This window comes from Venturia canescens, chromosome 5 (genome assembly GCF_019457755.1).
Source record: "Venturia canescens isolate UGA chromosome 5, ASM1945775v1, whole genome shotgun sequence".
Classification (NCBI taxonomy): Eukaryota; Metazoa; Arthropoda; class Insecta; order Hymenoptera; family Ichneumonidae; genus Venturia; species Venturia canescens.
Window position 1 is genome coordinate 4,553,230 of NC_057425.1, and position 15,567 is coordinate 4,568,796.

The following is a 15,567-nucleotide window of genomic DNA, read 5'->3' on the forward strand; positions in this document are numbered from 1 at the left end:
ACAATTGCTTCCCTCATTAGAGCACGTTTCATTTTGGATTTAGCTATAGAGGTAACGTACGACTCGTTTTATTTTTTTCGAGATAAAGGTATTGCCATGGCAATCGCGCGGGAATCACCTTGCACATGAGTACGATATTACCGAGGAACTTTGTCTACTTTTCTGGAGGGCACTCAACGGCCAGGGAAAAAAATCTCAAAACTACTGAAGTTATGATTTTGGAATGAAGGTTTACCAAAGATTCGGAATGCAGCTACTTCACTCGTGTTTCGTTATGATTTTTATCGAAATTCGGTGCACGAGCAAGGTGAAGAAAAAATTCTTCTGGTATAGCGAACTCGGTTTTATCAGCCATATGGCTTAGGTGTGCTATCTGTCATGAATTATTTGTGTAGTAATAGGCGTAGATGAGAATTCGTATCTTCACGTATTTGAACAAATGCTGTCAAAATTTATTGAAAATAAATGAACTCTGAAAATCTACTTACGTTCTTCGAATTTACATTCGAATAAGCCTGATCAAGTGTTTCGCTTTCTACGGGAGCGTACCGCTAATGGCGCGTATACGCTAGTCATGAGTCAATAGCTAGTTCGTAGCTAGTTATTCCACGATACAGCTCGAAATAATCAAGTTGTCAAAATAACACAAAGGACGTTAATTGAAATAATTAAATCGTAGGCACGACACTGGTTCAAATTTGCGTCGATTACTAAGGAACTGTTGTCTCTAAAAAGTTTAAAATACATTCGTGGATGAAATAAAAATTTTTGAAAAGTCGAAGTGCAAAAACGCTCACGGGATTACATTTTTCAACAGTCGGACTATCATCTGTTCAAAAATTTTTTTCATTCGGGCACGTACAAGTTTTTTTTCGAGTTCATTGAAAAGTTCACGTATTCAATTTTTTTAGTGTTCTTTCAACGCTCGTTGGCACAAATCGAATGAGTTTGTCGGTTTAGATTTTTTTAAAAAACTCTATTTCAATGGTTCAAATTTTTTCAAAAATCAACTCCGTATTTCCTTTCTTAGTTTTGTCTTAAAAAACAGTGCGGTAACAAATGGCTTCATTTGAATCTTTCGTGCCACGCGAATGGTTTGCTCGAGTCGGTGAACTCGATAAGGATTTGGATCGTAAACATGCTCGAATGTGTTTCAATGCCTATTGAAATATATTTGACACGTTGGCGCAGATGGCGAGTACTCTTTTACAATAAAAATGAACTATTTGTTATTTCATGTTGTATTATCCGAAATAAAGGGCTCAATCGACGATTATTTTACAACTTTTAACAAAAGGTAGAAATAAACTTTGAACGAATGCCCCTCCTCGTTCTCTCATGAGCTCGTGATTTATTGAAAGATCGATCAGGTGTTGTTGGGTTAAAATGAAATGTTGAATTTTTGTCGAATAATGCTGATGAAATGAAAAAAAAGTATGATGTTCGAGTTGAATTTTCAACCTTATGTCACTTCGAATAATTTGATTAAAAATTTTTACAAATTGTATCCACAAATCCATCCGGTTCTTATGATTTTTCCAAATTTTCTTTGGCTAATTAACAGAAAAATTGAAAGTGTCTCGTGCTCCGAAGGTTTTTAATCATCATATCATCGTGGATTACATATTCGTTCAAAGTAAAAACTCGCAGCTTTGACGAGTTGGTATTTTTGAAAATCGTGGCTCATGACAAAATAGACGAGATTGTTGGTAATATGATCGAGTTCGCTCACGGTGAATCGTCCGATGGATGCAGCTAGTCCAAGCTGACGCATTGTTTTTGAAGACAGAACTGCAAAAATGAGAACGAGTGATTTTTCGTAATGGAGAAGAATAAATTCAAGTTTCTTTTTGTTCCTTCGACGTGAGTGAGTTTTCGAGAAAAATTATGAGCTTCCTCCGATCTGAGAATAATTTGAAACTTTTTCTGCAAATTGTCTCATATACTCACTCGAGGCTTTTCGTTGGTACCATTTCCACAGGGTGTTCCTGGTGCTGCTCCATGCTCAAGTGGATAGCAAACGCCTTTTACAGTTTTGCCTTGAGAATTATTTAAAGTTTTACTGATGCAATTCAATCTGACGCAGATGTCGTCCTAGAAGGTCAAATAATCTATTCATTTTCAAAAGCATTGTTAACTTGTTTGAAACATTTACTACAATGCTGCTCACGAATTGGACAAGTTTGTCAAAACTATCAAATATATTCACGCCTCACAAAAGCGGTCAAAAAACGTGAATTTTTCGAATTTGTATGACTAAAGCTGGATTTAATAGAAACGAAAGTTTCACCGTAGACGTGGGGCAAGCGCCCGCATAGCCGTAAGCTTGACACTGTTCATCAAGCGTTTTCATTTTTCCAGGCATCACTTTGGGTAAATTCGAGTTTCTTTGTGTCGGTGGATCATACATGCATGACAGCGAACCATTCCTGTAACAAAAAAGCCGTAAAGATTCGTTCCGAGCTATGAAAGTGATTCTTGACGTTGGACGCTGGTTAAGTTGCAAGTGCTTGCTCGGGTTGAAACTTGCCCCAAAATTTCATTGAACCGAGCTAATGAGCAACGTGAAAATGTTGCCGAATTCCTCGTAGGGTTGGGACTAGCTCTCATGATGTAGTCGTCGCAGTCCGGGTCGGTGGTCGCGTTATCGTGGTGTAAACCCAAACTACCAAAGGAATCATGAGACAAGAAAAAGCATTGATCAAGTTCAGATTTTAACGAGGACAGTTTTCTACCAGTTGCCACTTTTTTCGGTCCGTTGGATCTTACGTGTGTGCAAGTTCGTGAACGGCGATGTCGATACCGCGGAATGCACCATTATCAAGGACCAGGGCCACTCCGTCCTTCGTTGACGCAGTTGTATTAACCTTGCAAGCACCGCTGAAGAGCGATGTGCCTGAAAACAATTCGGTTGGACGTTGCGTTAGTTAACAGTGAAACGATGGAATTCGGTTAACGTTCAAAATTATCGGAATCGGATATCCTTACCGAGCCCAAAGTACCGAAATCGCAGCCTGTGAAATGAGGTTCGAACGAGGTTGTTAAACGGAACGAAATCTTACTGGGAACTTGAAACTTAGAATTTCGTATAAATATTTCCAACTATCAAAGACCGCCGTACGTACTTAGTCATTATGATAGCAACGTCGTACGTTCTATAAGGAATTTGGTTGTCAATAGCATAAAAAAAGGTTGTCGCATCATCGAGAGCGTCATCCTGATCGAAGGAAAATCCAAGGTGGTTTTTCTGGATGGGTGGGGTTGCCCACAAATCCTGTAAATTTTTCAAAGTTTTATCGAAAGACAAATGGAACGTTGCGAGCACAATAGAATATTCTTTTGCACCGTTTCAAGTGCTCAATCCCATTAATTCGTTTGGCATCGAAAAATTGATTTTTCAACTCACCGTCGCTATGGCTATTCCGGCTATGTGTATTCTGATTCCCGGATTTTCGAGATGGCGATAAGACAGATCCACGCCATTCCAAAAGGCGAGAACGTATTCCAGTAAGCTCAACAGTTTGGACTCCTCTTTTGAATCCAAAGACGAAAACCTTGGCGGAAAGTTGGATCAGCACCTCGTGGAATATCAACTTCTGTCGCACCTTTATCGTACTTACCGTATGTGTTTGGTATAAGTGTTATCAAACTGTAAGAATATTTTCGGATAGATGGAACCGGTGTAGTCAACCATTTCGCTGTCGTCGATGGAACGTAGCTTTCGTATAGAGTCTCCCTGGATATCGATCTTCTCATGACCTGTCACATGCACTTTTCGTTATTTTTTCTCTTTTTTAAATTATTCATAATTCCATCATCAACAGTTGTTTTCCTGTCAGAAAGTATGGATATTCACCCTCGTTGATGTAATCATTGGGGAAGTAATCTTTGATCATCAATGCAACGTGTCGTTTCGAATCGAAATCACTACTGTCGTCGTTTCCATCGATCGAGCGACGCTTTCTCAAACGTTTTTCAACGATGCTAGATGGTAAAGGTTTGATGACAATAGTTGCATTGTTTTCTCGCGATACGATATTGCCAGTCTGTTTTGAAAATTTGTATTACATCATTGACCAGTTGTTTTGTATGAATATGAAATTGTTGTGAATGCTGAAACTGCACGTACAACTATGGTCTCGTTAGTTTTTCCGTCCGACCTGATGACCAACGAAGCCAAATGTTCAGGGTTTTCATAGAGTTGTCCAACTTTAGTCATCATCTGAATAGCAATAGAATTCATTTTTTTAGTACTTTACGTGTGGATTGATTATCCAGCCTTTGAGGCGCTCATCAAAGACTTACGCCGTCTTGAAGAACATACGCGACGTTCCCGGTCATTGAATAGTTTCTGTACGCTAAGTAGACGGGTGTGTCTACGGAGGCAAACAAAGAATCTCGAGGATCAAGCCACATATTTATATCTTTATCGAAAGCTCGAATTCTCATGTGCCCTCCTCCTCCGAATTTGTTGGATGAGTTGATAGATCGCTTTTGCATATGTTTCGGTAGTTCAATGTCTATAAGCTCGTGCCCGATTACTGTTGATTAAAAAATTGTCATTATTTTCCGCTGCTATTCGCCTGAAAGTGAGAAATCAGATTTTTGCATCTCCCATTTTTGTAGCGTTATCGAGCTCCCGTTTCCTGCTTCTCTGTATTTATAAGGGTTCGACTCCGGAGAGTTTGATGATTATTTTTTTTTATCGAAGACGAAGAGCAACACAATTTACATTATTTATGCGTAATAATTTCGACGGAATTGAAATATTCACCAGTTTGTGGATCTACGTCCAAGTATTCCAGAATCCAATCAGTAGTCAGGCTTCCCTGCAAATAAAATGACTTGAGAATCTTTGGTGCGTTCTCCATGAAACTCAATTAATCGATCGGCTAATACTTTTTTTCATGTTACGAAAGAAGTAAATTGTTGAAGCTTTATCACCTTTGCGTTGCATAAAAAAGGGTGGGCAATGACCAGACAAACAATAACGATCTCCCGACGATACATGATTTTTGTGGGATGTTCAAAAAATTCAATATCGCAACTGAATGAAAATTCGATGTGCAGGGGCACCTTTATATACGATTCTGTCTGTGCGGTAACAAATATGGCTTGTTTTCAATCTTATGTGTCACGAGTTGTTTGTTCAAGCTGACGTACCCAACAGTATTTCATAGAATATCGCTTTTGACCGTGTATCGCGATGGTTATTGAGAATTATATGATTTTTTAAGGATGAATTTATTCTTTTTTTGACTCGTTAACTTTTCATGAGCGACACTTTTAAATGCCAATTGTATGAAAATGCGCTAACTCGATATTTCATTGGATAAAAATAGGAAATTATATCATGAAATATTTCTAAAAGTTAAATAATCCTCCAAAACTGTGTGCTCGTTCGATGTCAAAACCTGTATTTCCTTCGTCATTGCTTAACGACAAAGATAAATTTGTTTTTATCGCGATTCATCGTACTCGCGTCGCAATTCCGTACGTACACGAAAGCTACGGAATAATTTGAAGAGTCACGAGTTTCAAAATCGATTGAAAAAGCAATGAAAAATTAGTATGTCGGGGCTGAGGCAATTTTTGAGTGATTTTCGTCGAGGCTCTAAACAGTTCGATACTTTTCATCGAACACGAGAGAAAATTACAGATTTTGGGCAAAACGTCTCCCACCATCGTGTCGTATTCTATGCATGCTAACGAACTGAATCGATTATTAGTATCAATATCAATTTTGGGCATCGTAAAAACGTGATTAATGACCCACGAAAGGTTTCGTCGTATATATCGAGGTCCGAGGATTCAACGGATGCTTTTTCGGATAGCTGAGCCGAGCCAGGATCACACTCGGCCCGGTATCCTTCTGTATTTCAGGATACATATTAAATAAATTATCTTCTAAGCATAATAGCAGGCTCTCGGTCGTTAATCACTTCCCTTTTGCTGCACCTTTGTGCTACCCCTTTCCATCTCTTGTGCGCATGAGGAAAAAAAAGAATTGATAGTTAATATCCTTTATGGGGACACCCCGTGGGTGCATCAGCGTTCCCCCACCTCGGTCTTTTGTGAAGACGGAGTTTAGTATCTTGTCTATGGCCCTTTCTGTGTCAACTCGACAAATCTTCGAGAAAAAAAAGTTTCTAACGTGTGCAGTTCATTCTTTTTAGGTTATAATTGAATGCGTAGGAAGATTTATGAGATTTCTTTCTTGAATCGTCTTTCTTGCTGTGTACAAAAATAAAGAATTTGGCATAATTTCGTATCGGTGGAGCAAAAATTTCGCATAATTCGCAACGATCGCCGTTCTTGGAGGGAACGCCCTGAGTGTACTTATTCACGAAGGGAATGCACCGATGACAAATCGCCATCTTTGCCCTCCATTTTATGCGTTTAGTGATTTTTCAAGAGGCAGTATACACACAGAACAATGGGAAAGTGAATGCGAGTAAAGACGCGAAGGAATGTTCATCGAATTCTAATGATTCATCCAATGGCGCAGCATCGGCGTCGCTAATTCGAAAAAATCGCAAATTTTCATTCCTACAGCGAAGAATCTGATAATTCTAATGTCGAGAGTCTCTGCATCGAAACAATGATAATCCTCGTACATTTGAATAAAACGCGTCTTAATCTGATCTGACCTGAAAACAAGATGTTTGTATAGGTATTGAAGCGGGTACACCTGGTCGAACGGAATATTAAACCGCCTACTTCGTGGCGAAGGTGCTTCTCGATTATAATTTACTACCCTTCGGAATATCGCGCGTGCCCGACCCATGTTTCGCTGCATCGCCTCTCTGTATACGTGCCGGGCGCCTCTAGGTCCCCGGATTCTCGACGTTTGTGTGTGCGCACGTATTTATTCATATACATGTGTACAAAGTATATAGAAGAGAACTCGAAATCAAGTGTTAGGCTGCGATCGCTGCGAATCGTAATCGAGAGAAAAAGAGAGAGAGAGAGAGAGAAAAAGCGTTAGAGCGTTTTATTTATGACTAATTTCCGTTATCGATGATTACGGAGTTGTGCGCACCTTGCAGCAATAGCGTTGAATACAAAAGTCTGTATACATTATCCATTCAAATCTTATATTCGTATAATATGGCAACGAGGTACTGCATACCGTTCGTTCGATTGGGTCGTTCCCGATTCGCCGCAGCATCCGCATAGATTCATATGGATTCGTAAAAAGATATGAAATTTCAAATGTTTTGCTGCATAATAACAAAGCTTTTCGGAACGTCGCAACGATTACTCGCAAATTCGACGCCCATTTCGCTTACGTTTTTGCAATTTCGACAAGAAACCGATCGATTGCCTCGTTTCTTTGAGTTCGAATGAAAAACTTATCTTAACTTTGAATGATCTTGAAAAGCAGCATTAAAGATGTTTCCTGGTGAATAGTTTTATGAGTCGGATGCAGTACGTGCGGACGAAAAATTCTGAGGAGTGTGCGCAGGAAGCGTTCGTTTGAGGAGTGCTCGATGAGCTCGGCCCGACCCGCTGCATTTTCGTTTTACATTGACGTACAAGATTTCATTTCCGGTCGTGATTCGGTCGAGTTTGAATAAGCATGAATCGCGATTTACGAGCGCGCACCGTTTGGAGGATGCTTTCATTTAGTTAACACGAATACGGTTATATCGAGGCCGACAGAGGGCGGAATTGTTTTCTGGCTAAGAGGACTCTCGTGGTGTGTTTCATCGACGAGAGGAGGAACATTGAATAAAAAAGTCAGTCTCACCTGACGAACTATTCGTGCGCGACTTTCGTAACTCCCAATCAGCTCGATGCTTAACCATCATTTTTTAATTCCTTTCTCCTTAAGCATATTTATGCGCTCTCCTCGAGTCGCTCGTTGTCGTCGTCGTCGTCGTCTAAATCGAAAGAAGGTCTCGGGCAATAAGCCGCGGTTCTGCCCAAGGGGTTACTGACCGTGTGGCTCAGACAAGAGCAACGATCCTTTTCTCTCTCCCTCTCGCTCTTTTCCTCTTTCTCTCTCCCTCGTTCGAGCCAAGATTGCTCTGCATTATACAGCTTGTACTATACGCATGTTTCTGTACTGTACACACGTTCGTCAAACGTTGCCAGCCACAAGGGCGTAACTCAGCAGGGTCCAAGCTCGCGGTTGCAAGAGCTTGGCCCTTTTCGTTGTACCCCGTGGAAATTTATCTCTGTATATCGTCCTCGGATTTTCTAGAGCACGCTTTTATAGGCGTGGCATCGAATACCCCCTTCCCCTCTCTCCCTCGCCCTTTCGTCGTTACTTCGACATACTACATTGTATCTACTACGATGTTTCTATAGATATGTATGCATATCTATAAAGCTGGCCCACGCGTTGTAAATCCAAGCATTCGCCCATGTAGATTACCATAGAGTCGTAACGAGCAAGAAAGATTGGGAATCTTTCACACTCGTGTGTACGTGCGTATTTACAGTTTACTATTTATAGCACCGACATTACAGTTGCAGGATAAAAATTAGTTTAGCGAGAAAAACTCCATTGTATACCATTCGAATTGGGTTTACGAGCGAGCTCTTTGAAGTCGAGCCTTTGGCGAGAAAATTGTTTTTCATTTATTTTTTTATTTTTTTATTTTTTTTTCGTTTGAGTTTATTGTGTTCATGTCTTTCGTACATTCCTCTTGTACTATTTTTCTTTGCTTCGTACCATGGATGCTGATTTCAATGTTTTTCAGTAGTCTTTGCAGAACGAATGATTTCGAGTAATTCTGATGGTAGTTTTTTACGATGATTTCCCGAATATTGTTTTGTAGATTGTTTTTTTGACTGGTGCATCAAAGGCTCGTCGATGACTTTCAGGGGTTAATCGTTTCATCGGCTTCCCATGCGATCGTCGTTGCATCCTCGGCTATGAATTTTTCTTCACCGTCACCGGGGGCCTTAAACGAAAACGTTTTTTCCTAACGGGCAAACGAGGATCATTCATGTGGCGAGGAGCATCTGGGCGTCGCTTTTCACGTGAGGGCTTCGTAAAGTGCGCGCTCGTATAACAAAAGGATTCTTCGAGGCTTAGGTCAGGAACGAGAAAGAAAGGCCCCGCAAGACCCGCACGTCGTGACATACGCGCTCCGCTCCTTCTATCTTTTCTTCTCATTTTTTCCCCCCGCTTCTCTATTAAGCACCGATAAAGTGACTCGGGGAAAATAATCCAATAACACGCGTCCAGCGGGTGAGGCAGGTGTGTGATTTAGCAGCGTGAAACTACCGAACTGATTTTTTTCCTTTTTATCCTGTTTCAGATTCAGAAGAGCTTGGAAAATTGGGATGCTGCTGGTTTCAAATCGAGTGAGTTCCATGTTTTTTCTCACTTATCTATTGCTCGTCCTCGATCCTCTGGCCCATCGATCACTAGCACCCGTTCAGTTATTTTGATGTTTTCTCGATGCTGAAATATTTGAAACGTCGGAGCTTCACTCGTGCCAGACGACGATTTTCGTCCCACTCTTCTTTCACCTTCCATCTCACGAGCCCGCGAGGATTTTTCTAAAAAAATGTATTCCCTCAACCGGGTTTTTTTATCTCTCGTCACTCGAGTGCTCCAACTGCGTTTTTTATTTTGTCCACGAAAACCAAGTGTTTCCAATCCTCGAGAGCAATGGCAGGTGCTGCTCTTCATCCCCGCTTCTCGTCGCTGCTTCCTCGATATTTTTCACAAGTGATAACGATAATACACGTACGACAGGTGAATTATTCCCCGGATCGTTCTGGACGGCGTACTGGGAGTATCTCGAGAGTTACGGCGAGGCGAAAAGGACCCTCGACGAGCTCAGAGCGACGCAGGACCCCCTGCTGGACTTTCTCAGCCTTCGCCAGGCCGCAGCTAGACACTCGCCATCCTCTTTACTTCTTTTACCGGTAAGTTCTATTATTTTTACTCCATCCACACATTGCCATGCGTGGATATATGTGGCTGCAGGCAGGCATGTGTCCTACGCAACGCCCACACGCGCGCGTCCATCGGCATCATAATTTCACTTTATGTATAACTGAAAAAGTGATCGATTAATTTGAACTATTAATCCCTCTGAATGACTCTCGGGATAACTGCGAATATTTGTTGCCTTCAAAGAGTGCAATGATCGCGAGCTCAATCGTGTTTAAATAGGCCTGTAAACAAATTCGGCGGAGATTCTCGTTCGAAGCTGCCGAACATCGGAAACGAAGTTTTGGTGAAATGTGAAAAAATTAAGTTGCACGTATTTCAATGAACTTTTGAATATTTTCCTCATTGATAAAACCTGCTGTTGCATACAAATAAATATTTGAAGACTTCAGCGAAACTTTTGTTTCCGGAAAATTGTTTATTCACTCCCAATATCACAGACCTCGTCATCACCCGTTCATTGATAATTGCAAGAGAAAAATGCAAACGTTTCGCTGTAAATTCGAAAAATATCGGTGTCACCATTCGTACAATTAGTTGATGGAGAATCCAAGTTCGAATGACGAGCGTGTTTACATCAGTGATGTCGAGCAACCGCTGATCGTCCAATTTGATCCTAAACTTTCTTCCCCTTCTTGTCGGACGAAAATACTCCGGCAGAGGCTTTAGATACGGAGACTATTCGTATCGCTGTTGCGAGCGAAAAACTGAGAAATGAACTCGCGATCGGTGCATGGTAACGCTCAATTAGGAAAGCGAATCAGGAGAATGAAGTTCGTTGATCGCGTTTCTATTGAAATTCATGACTTCCCAGTGACATTTAACCGGCTTGATATCGCACGACAGAATATTGCTCACGTGTCCATCAGCAATGAGCAATTTGAGCGGAGCCGCGACATTAATCCGCGCTCATCTTGACGTTCGAGCATAACGAACCTGAGTACCTTGTCTCTTTCTTCGGATCGTTCGTTTTTATGCCCCCCGGGGTTTGTGCGGTGCAGCTTTCTCTTGAATTTTCCATAAGAATTTCTCTCTCTCGAGAGATACTCCAAACGAGGCGCGGGCCTCGTAGCAAAAGAGAATTGCGAGGTTTCTGGTAGAACACGAAAATAAGCAACGGATGAGAAATTTCGGTGAAATCGTTCCCCGAATAATCCGAAACCGTAAAAGTCAAAGCTCGTTTTTGCAGCCGATCAATAATAACCGCGAAGACTCTTTCGATGCCTCGAGACCGCGAGGCTGTTTTACGCTCCGCATGCAATTTTCGTTGGTTCCTGAGGTAGCCGAGAATTATGGCCGAGGTACGTTGTGAAAGCGACGAACCTAAAATTGCCACGTGTTCGACAACGTTTGATGGAGAAGTGCGCGCGGAGAAAAACGATGATTGACGGCTCTATCGGGCGCTGAATTATCTCGCAATACTCCGGAATTTGATGACAGCGTGTCGCTCGTGCAAATAGATAAATTATGGAGTTTGCCGGAGCTTGTGCCTCTGTGAATGTATCGATGCGCGAGAGTCTCGATGCAGCAATGCATTCGCAGACGAGACGCGAACAGCAAGCTTCCCGACGATAGGGCACAACACGGTGAAAGTCATTTATCGATTGCAGCCAGCGAGGAGGCGCGAGAGGGACGGAGAGACACCGAGAAAGATCGTCGTCCATGCGGCGCAATTCGCGAAAGAACATCGCGCATCTTCTTCTCCTCGCTCCGGCTCTTTTTATATTTGAAACTTCTCCTCTTATTCTCTTTTGTCTCTCGTCGAGTTCGTATTACAGATAATACTTGCACATCTTTCTCTCTCGTATTGTGCACTTCGCGATTTAACCTTTAAAGATCTTGTCGCCGCCGGTCTTATGCATTATATTAATACGCCCTGTAACAAAAGCCCGAGCAGCATCAAGTGCTCGTACGTGCCCTCTCGGTTTCTCCTGCTCTCGCAGCACCGCCGAGTACCAACTCGCGCAGCTCGATTCTGCAGCCCGAAATTCCCGACGATACAATCGTTCAGCCGTCATTTCGCTCTCCCCTCGAGTCATAAATTTCCAACTTTTCAAAACCTTTCCGACTCCGTTTCCACAACTACGAAAACGCTTTTTTTCCGCTTTCGCAACGAGTTTCAATAAAAAAAGTGATTTTTCGGTCCCCATTTTCAATTAGTTTAGTCATTCCTTCGGCGAATGGATTTATTGAAAAAAATCGTCAGGAATTTCATGAAAAGACGAGGGCAAAGTTGACTTTGGCTTCACCAACGAACTCTGAGAGCTCCTTCTTTTGATTCTGAACGAAATAAAAAGCGAAAATAATGAAGCTCCCTCGGCGCAGCATAACAACACAGACATGTTTCTATGAGCGTGATTCGTTTTATTGGATATGCTCCCCGTGCACTACCGGTTTCAGCGTTGTTCAGATCTAGTTATTCAATCGTGAACTCGACCGCATCTTCGAACCAATGGAAAAATAAAAACTGGCATAACTCGAACGAGTGTGCGCGCGTGCAGCTGCGCGCGAGTACGCTGCGCGTGTGTATAATGATTCAGATTGACCTCCCCGCGTATCCGACTCGAGACGAGAGCGATGATACCAGACGTCTAGACCGATGATTATACGCTCGATTCGAAGTGCTCTACTCGCATGTCGATAATAATCCATGCCTCCTCGTCGATATGAAAGCCTACATGAAAATAGCACAAGGGACATTCCGGCCGAAATCCAGTCGCTTCTCAGCAGCTGTCAGTTTGCAAATTTTCTTCTTCGTTTTATCCCCCCGTTTCGACAATCCTTTGAGAAAACACCGGCAGCAACGAGAAGCAGTTTGACGAAGAGATTTCCCGATGTTTTCATCGATCGGACGGAATTTGGATTTCGGCTCGAACGACCCATACAAATGTGTGTATGTAAAAGCACCTCATCATTCGTAATCGGCTCTACTCGTCGCCATCTCGTCTGCCATTTTTTCAAATCATTTACTTATACCTCTCGTTTCTCGATACTCGAATTACTCGGGAAATAATAGCGCGTGGAAGGTAACCTCTCGAATTATTGCTCATTACCATCCTCGAGTTCGAGATCACTTCAAAATAATCTGTTAAAAAAATTATCCTGAGTACTGTTCACCGAGGATTCGTTTCTTTTCATATTCCAGAGAGTTTTTCATTCAAAGTCCGTTTGGCGAGCGGAGGATTGTTTTTTGTTTCGTCTTCCCCCGAATTTTCATGTCCCCGTAAGGAAATGTGGAGCATCATTTTTCTGTGTGAGTTTTCACGACCGGAACAAGGAAGTCGGTCTCCATTATTTTATTACACATTTCTCGATGTTACCAGGGATTTACGAACGTTCGTTTCGCGTTTGTGCGAGCGCGTAATCAAGCGCTCGCACAAATGAGAAAAAGTGACGTTCGGTTAGTCTCGATCGAAGCACGCTCTCGCCGCAATCGGATTTACGAACGATCCTCTCTCGGAGATTATTCCACAGGTTCGTATACGCACAGATCTGTGGGAATTCCGGAAAGACACGGCGCGCATGCCACCGTCGGCAATCGCATTAAGCTTCGATTTAATTTTTTTCCTCATCGTTGCAGAGAAGATCAAAGAAACATTCCGTACTTCCTTGTATATTTCCGTGTTATTCTTCCCGCGACGTGTGCTGCTAGAGCAAATTATTAAATGGAGCGAAACGAAAAGCAGCGACCCGCGCGCGCCGACCACCGTTTTCTATTTCGTTCATTAGACAATGTTTTATTGTTGTCGTTTCTATATCACAATGCAACTATTTTCTCCTATCACGCGTGTACTCTCACTTTCCAACAATTAAAAACTCGCACTTCGATTCCAGCACGAGGCTGAATAACGCATTAATCGTCGACTTTTTTTCTCGGATTTCCTTTGTGGAATATTAAACCGTATTTTTCTAGTCGCGTCAAATCATTAGAAAATATCGACCAACTGAGACTTCCGAGAAGATTTACGAATGACTACGAAATCGCCTCGATCGATTCCCAGATCCATTGCTGACCGAAATTATAAAAATATAATAAATCAAAAGCAAAAAGATTTTTCCCGAGGTATAAAAGCAGTTTTTGTATACGAATTTCTCAAATAAGGGAATCAAGTCGATGAGGAGCAGAATTTAGAGAGAGGAAGATGAATTTTTAGAAACGTTCGTTCCAACAAAGCCGCGAATGACCGAAATGATTTACGAGTATATGGTTTGAAAATTGATCGTTTTCTAACACCGCAGACACTTCGAAAAAGATTTTTTCGCTGTTATATTTAGAATGTGGTTACTCTTAAAGAAATTTCAAAACTGGAGAATTTCTCGATCGATATATTATTTATGATCCATTCACGAAGAACGGTGTGCTCTCGCATGCACCCTTCGGTGCGTCTTTATACACATGTAGGCGTGTGCGTCGTGCAGCATCCAGTGTTATCCACCAGAGGCATAATTATTTTCTCAAGGTCGACGATATTCGCTCCATTCTCGTCTATATAGTCTTATAATCGCCGCTTGGGGAGAACATCGATGACGCCGCGTCCCTCGTAAATCCGCGACGGTACGAAAGGGCGTTTACGACGACACACGCGATCCTCCATAGAAAACTCACCCGACCGCTGTGCATAATAGTTTTGAACGAAAAATACACGTACTTGCATAAATGTCCGCAGTTTTACGGACAAAAGGGCGTAACGTTTATCACTTTGTTCGTTCGCCCGTGTGCGGGTGCCGCCTTTTCGGTTGCCGACGCGCAGTTTATATTTGTAATCACCTCTCACTATTCCAAGGGCGTAAAACGTATCTTTATCGGACACTTTAGATTCCCTTTCGTTTTTGGGTGACCTTCGATGCGCGCTTATAATACTATCGAGAATCCTAACGCGGTCGTTCTTTGACTCGTCTACAGGATGGACCAAAAGTCGCGCCGCTTTTTTCCACGATCGATCGTTCCCCGAATTTTTACGAGAAATTTTCTCACGCATTTTTTCCTCCGATTCAACGCTCCTAACTCACTCGTGCGCCGGAATTTCGGAAAATGCGCGGGCTTATTTATTCAGAATCATCGATTTCCAATTCCGAATGATCCTGAAATCCAGCATTTTTGGGTTTAAACAAAAATTCGTTATCGAAATTTCAAATCGAAATCTTGCCACTGACGTCGCACCGACAAAACAGAATGAATCGGCACTTTTTAACTCACCATTCCAAAGGCATTTTTTCTCTGTTTTTGAGACATCGAGGCTCACTTTTCGCACACCCTGTGATATCGCTCACACCTCTTGTCGCCGTCTCGTCCTTCGTCTCTTATATTCTCGTCGCTGAGCCGTCGCCCGTTAATCAAGCGGGAATTAATTACCCGGACGGCACGGGAAATAACGTATTGAAAGTTGTTAAGCGGCGAATGGGCCGCGTTTCACCGCAAGAGAAGCGTGTAGAGGTTCGCGCTACCGGTGTGCCGCAAAGCACGCCGGTAAATTCGATCTCGTAATATACACATGCCTGGATTTCCATCTACACATCTCGAGTAACAGACTCGAACGACAATTAGAACTCCCACGACAAATGATTATTTAACCTGTTTCTACCGACGACGATTTATGGAGGTTCTCTGAGAATAACAAAATTCAATGTACAATTAAGCACATTTCTTG

General features: G+C 42.2%; 1 protein-coding gene across 2 annotated transcripts in view; it reads right to left on the reverse strand.

The window, feature by feature from the left end:
• Window positions 1-1,059: 1,059 nt before the first annotated feature.
• The window catches only part of LOC122410473 (A disintegrin and metalloproteinase with thrombospondin motifs 10-like), a 38,313-nt gene continuing 23,805 nt past the window's right edge, over window positions 1,060-15,567 (reverse strand). Inside the window, exons 1-14 of one of the 2 annotated variants that reach the window (XM_043418633.1) lie at window positions 7,754-8,211; window positions 4,775-4,829; window positions 4,306-4,541; window positions 4,130-4,222; window positions 3,857-4,046; window positions 3,621-3,759; window positions 3,407-3,554; window positions 3,126-3,274; window positions 2,989-3,014; window positions 2,770-2,896; window positions 2,531-2,665; window positions 2,291-2,429; window positions 1,951-2,094; window positions 1,060-1,791 (exon numbers count right to left, since the gene is read on the reverse strand). In XM_043418633.1, the coding sequence (XP_043274568.1) occupies window positions 1,756-1,791; window positions 1,951-2,094; window positions 2,291-2,429; window positions 2,531-2,665; window positions 2,770-2,896; window positions 2,989-3,014; window positions 3,126-3,274; window positions 3,407-3,554; window positions 3,621-3,759; window positions 3,857-4,046; window positions 4,130-4,222; window positions 4,306-4,500 (1,521 nt within the window). In that variant the 5' untranslated portion in view covers window positions 4,501-4,541; window positions 4,775-4,829; window positions 7,754-8,211 and the 3' untranslated portion in view covers window positions 1,060-1,755. Of the gene's footprint in view, window positions 1,792-1,950; window positions 2,095-2,290; window positions 2,430-2,530; window positions 2,666-2,769; window positions 2,897-2,988; window positions 3,015-3,125; window positions 3,275-3,406; window positions 3,555-3,620; window positions 3,760-3,856; window positions 4,047-4,129; window positions 4,223-4,305; window positions 4,542-4,774; window positions 4,830-7,753; window positions 8,212-15,567 lie in introns of those variants that run through there. The other variant, XM_043418632.1, reaches the window with a different exon arrangement.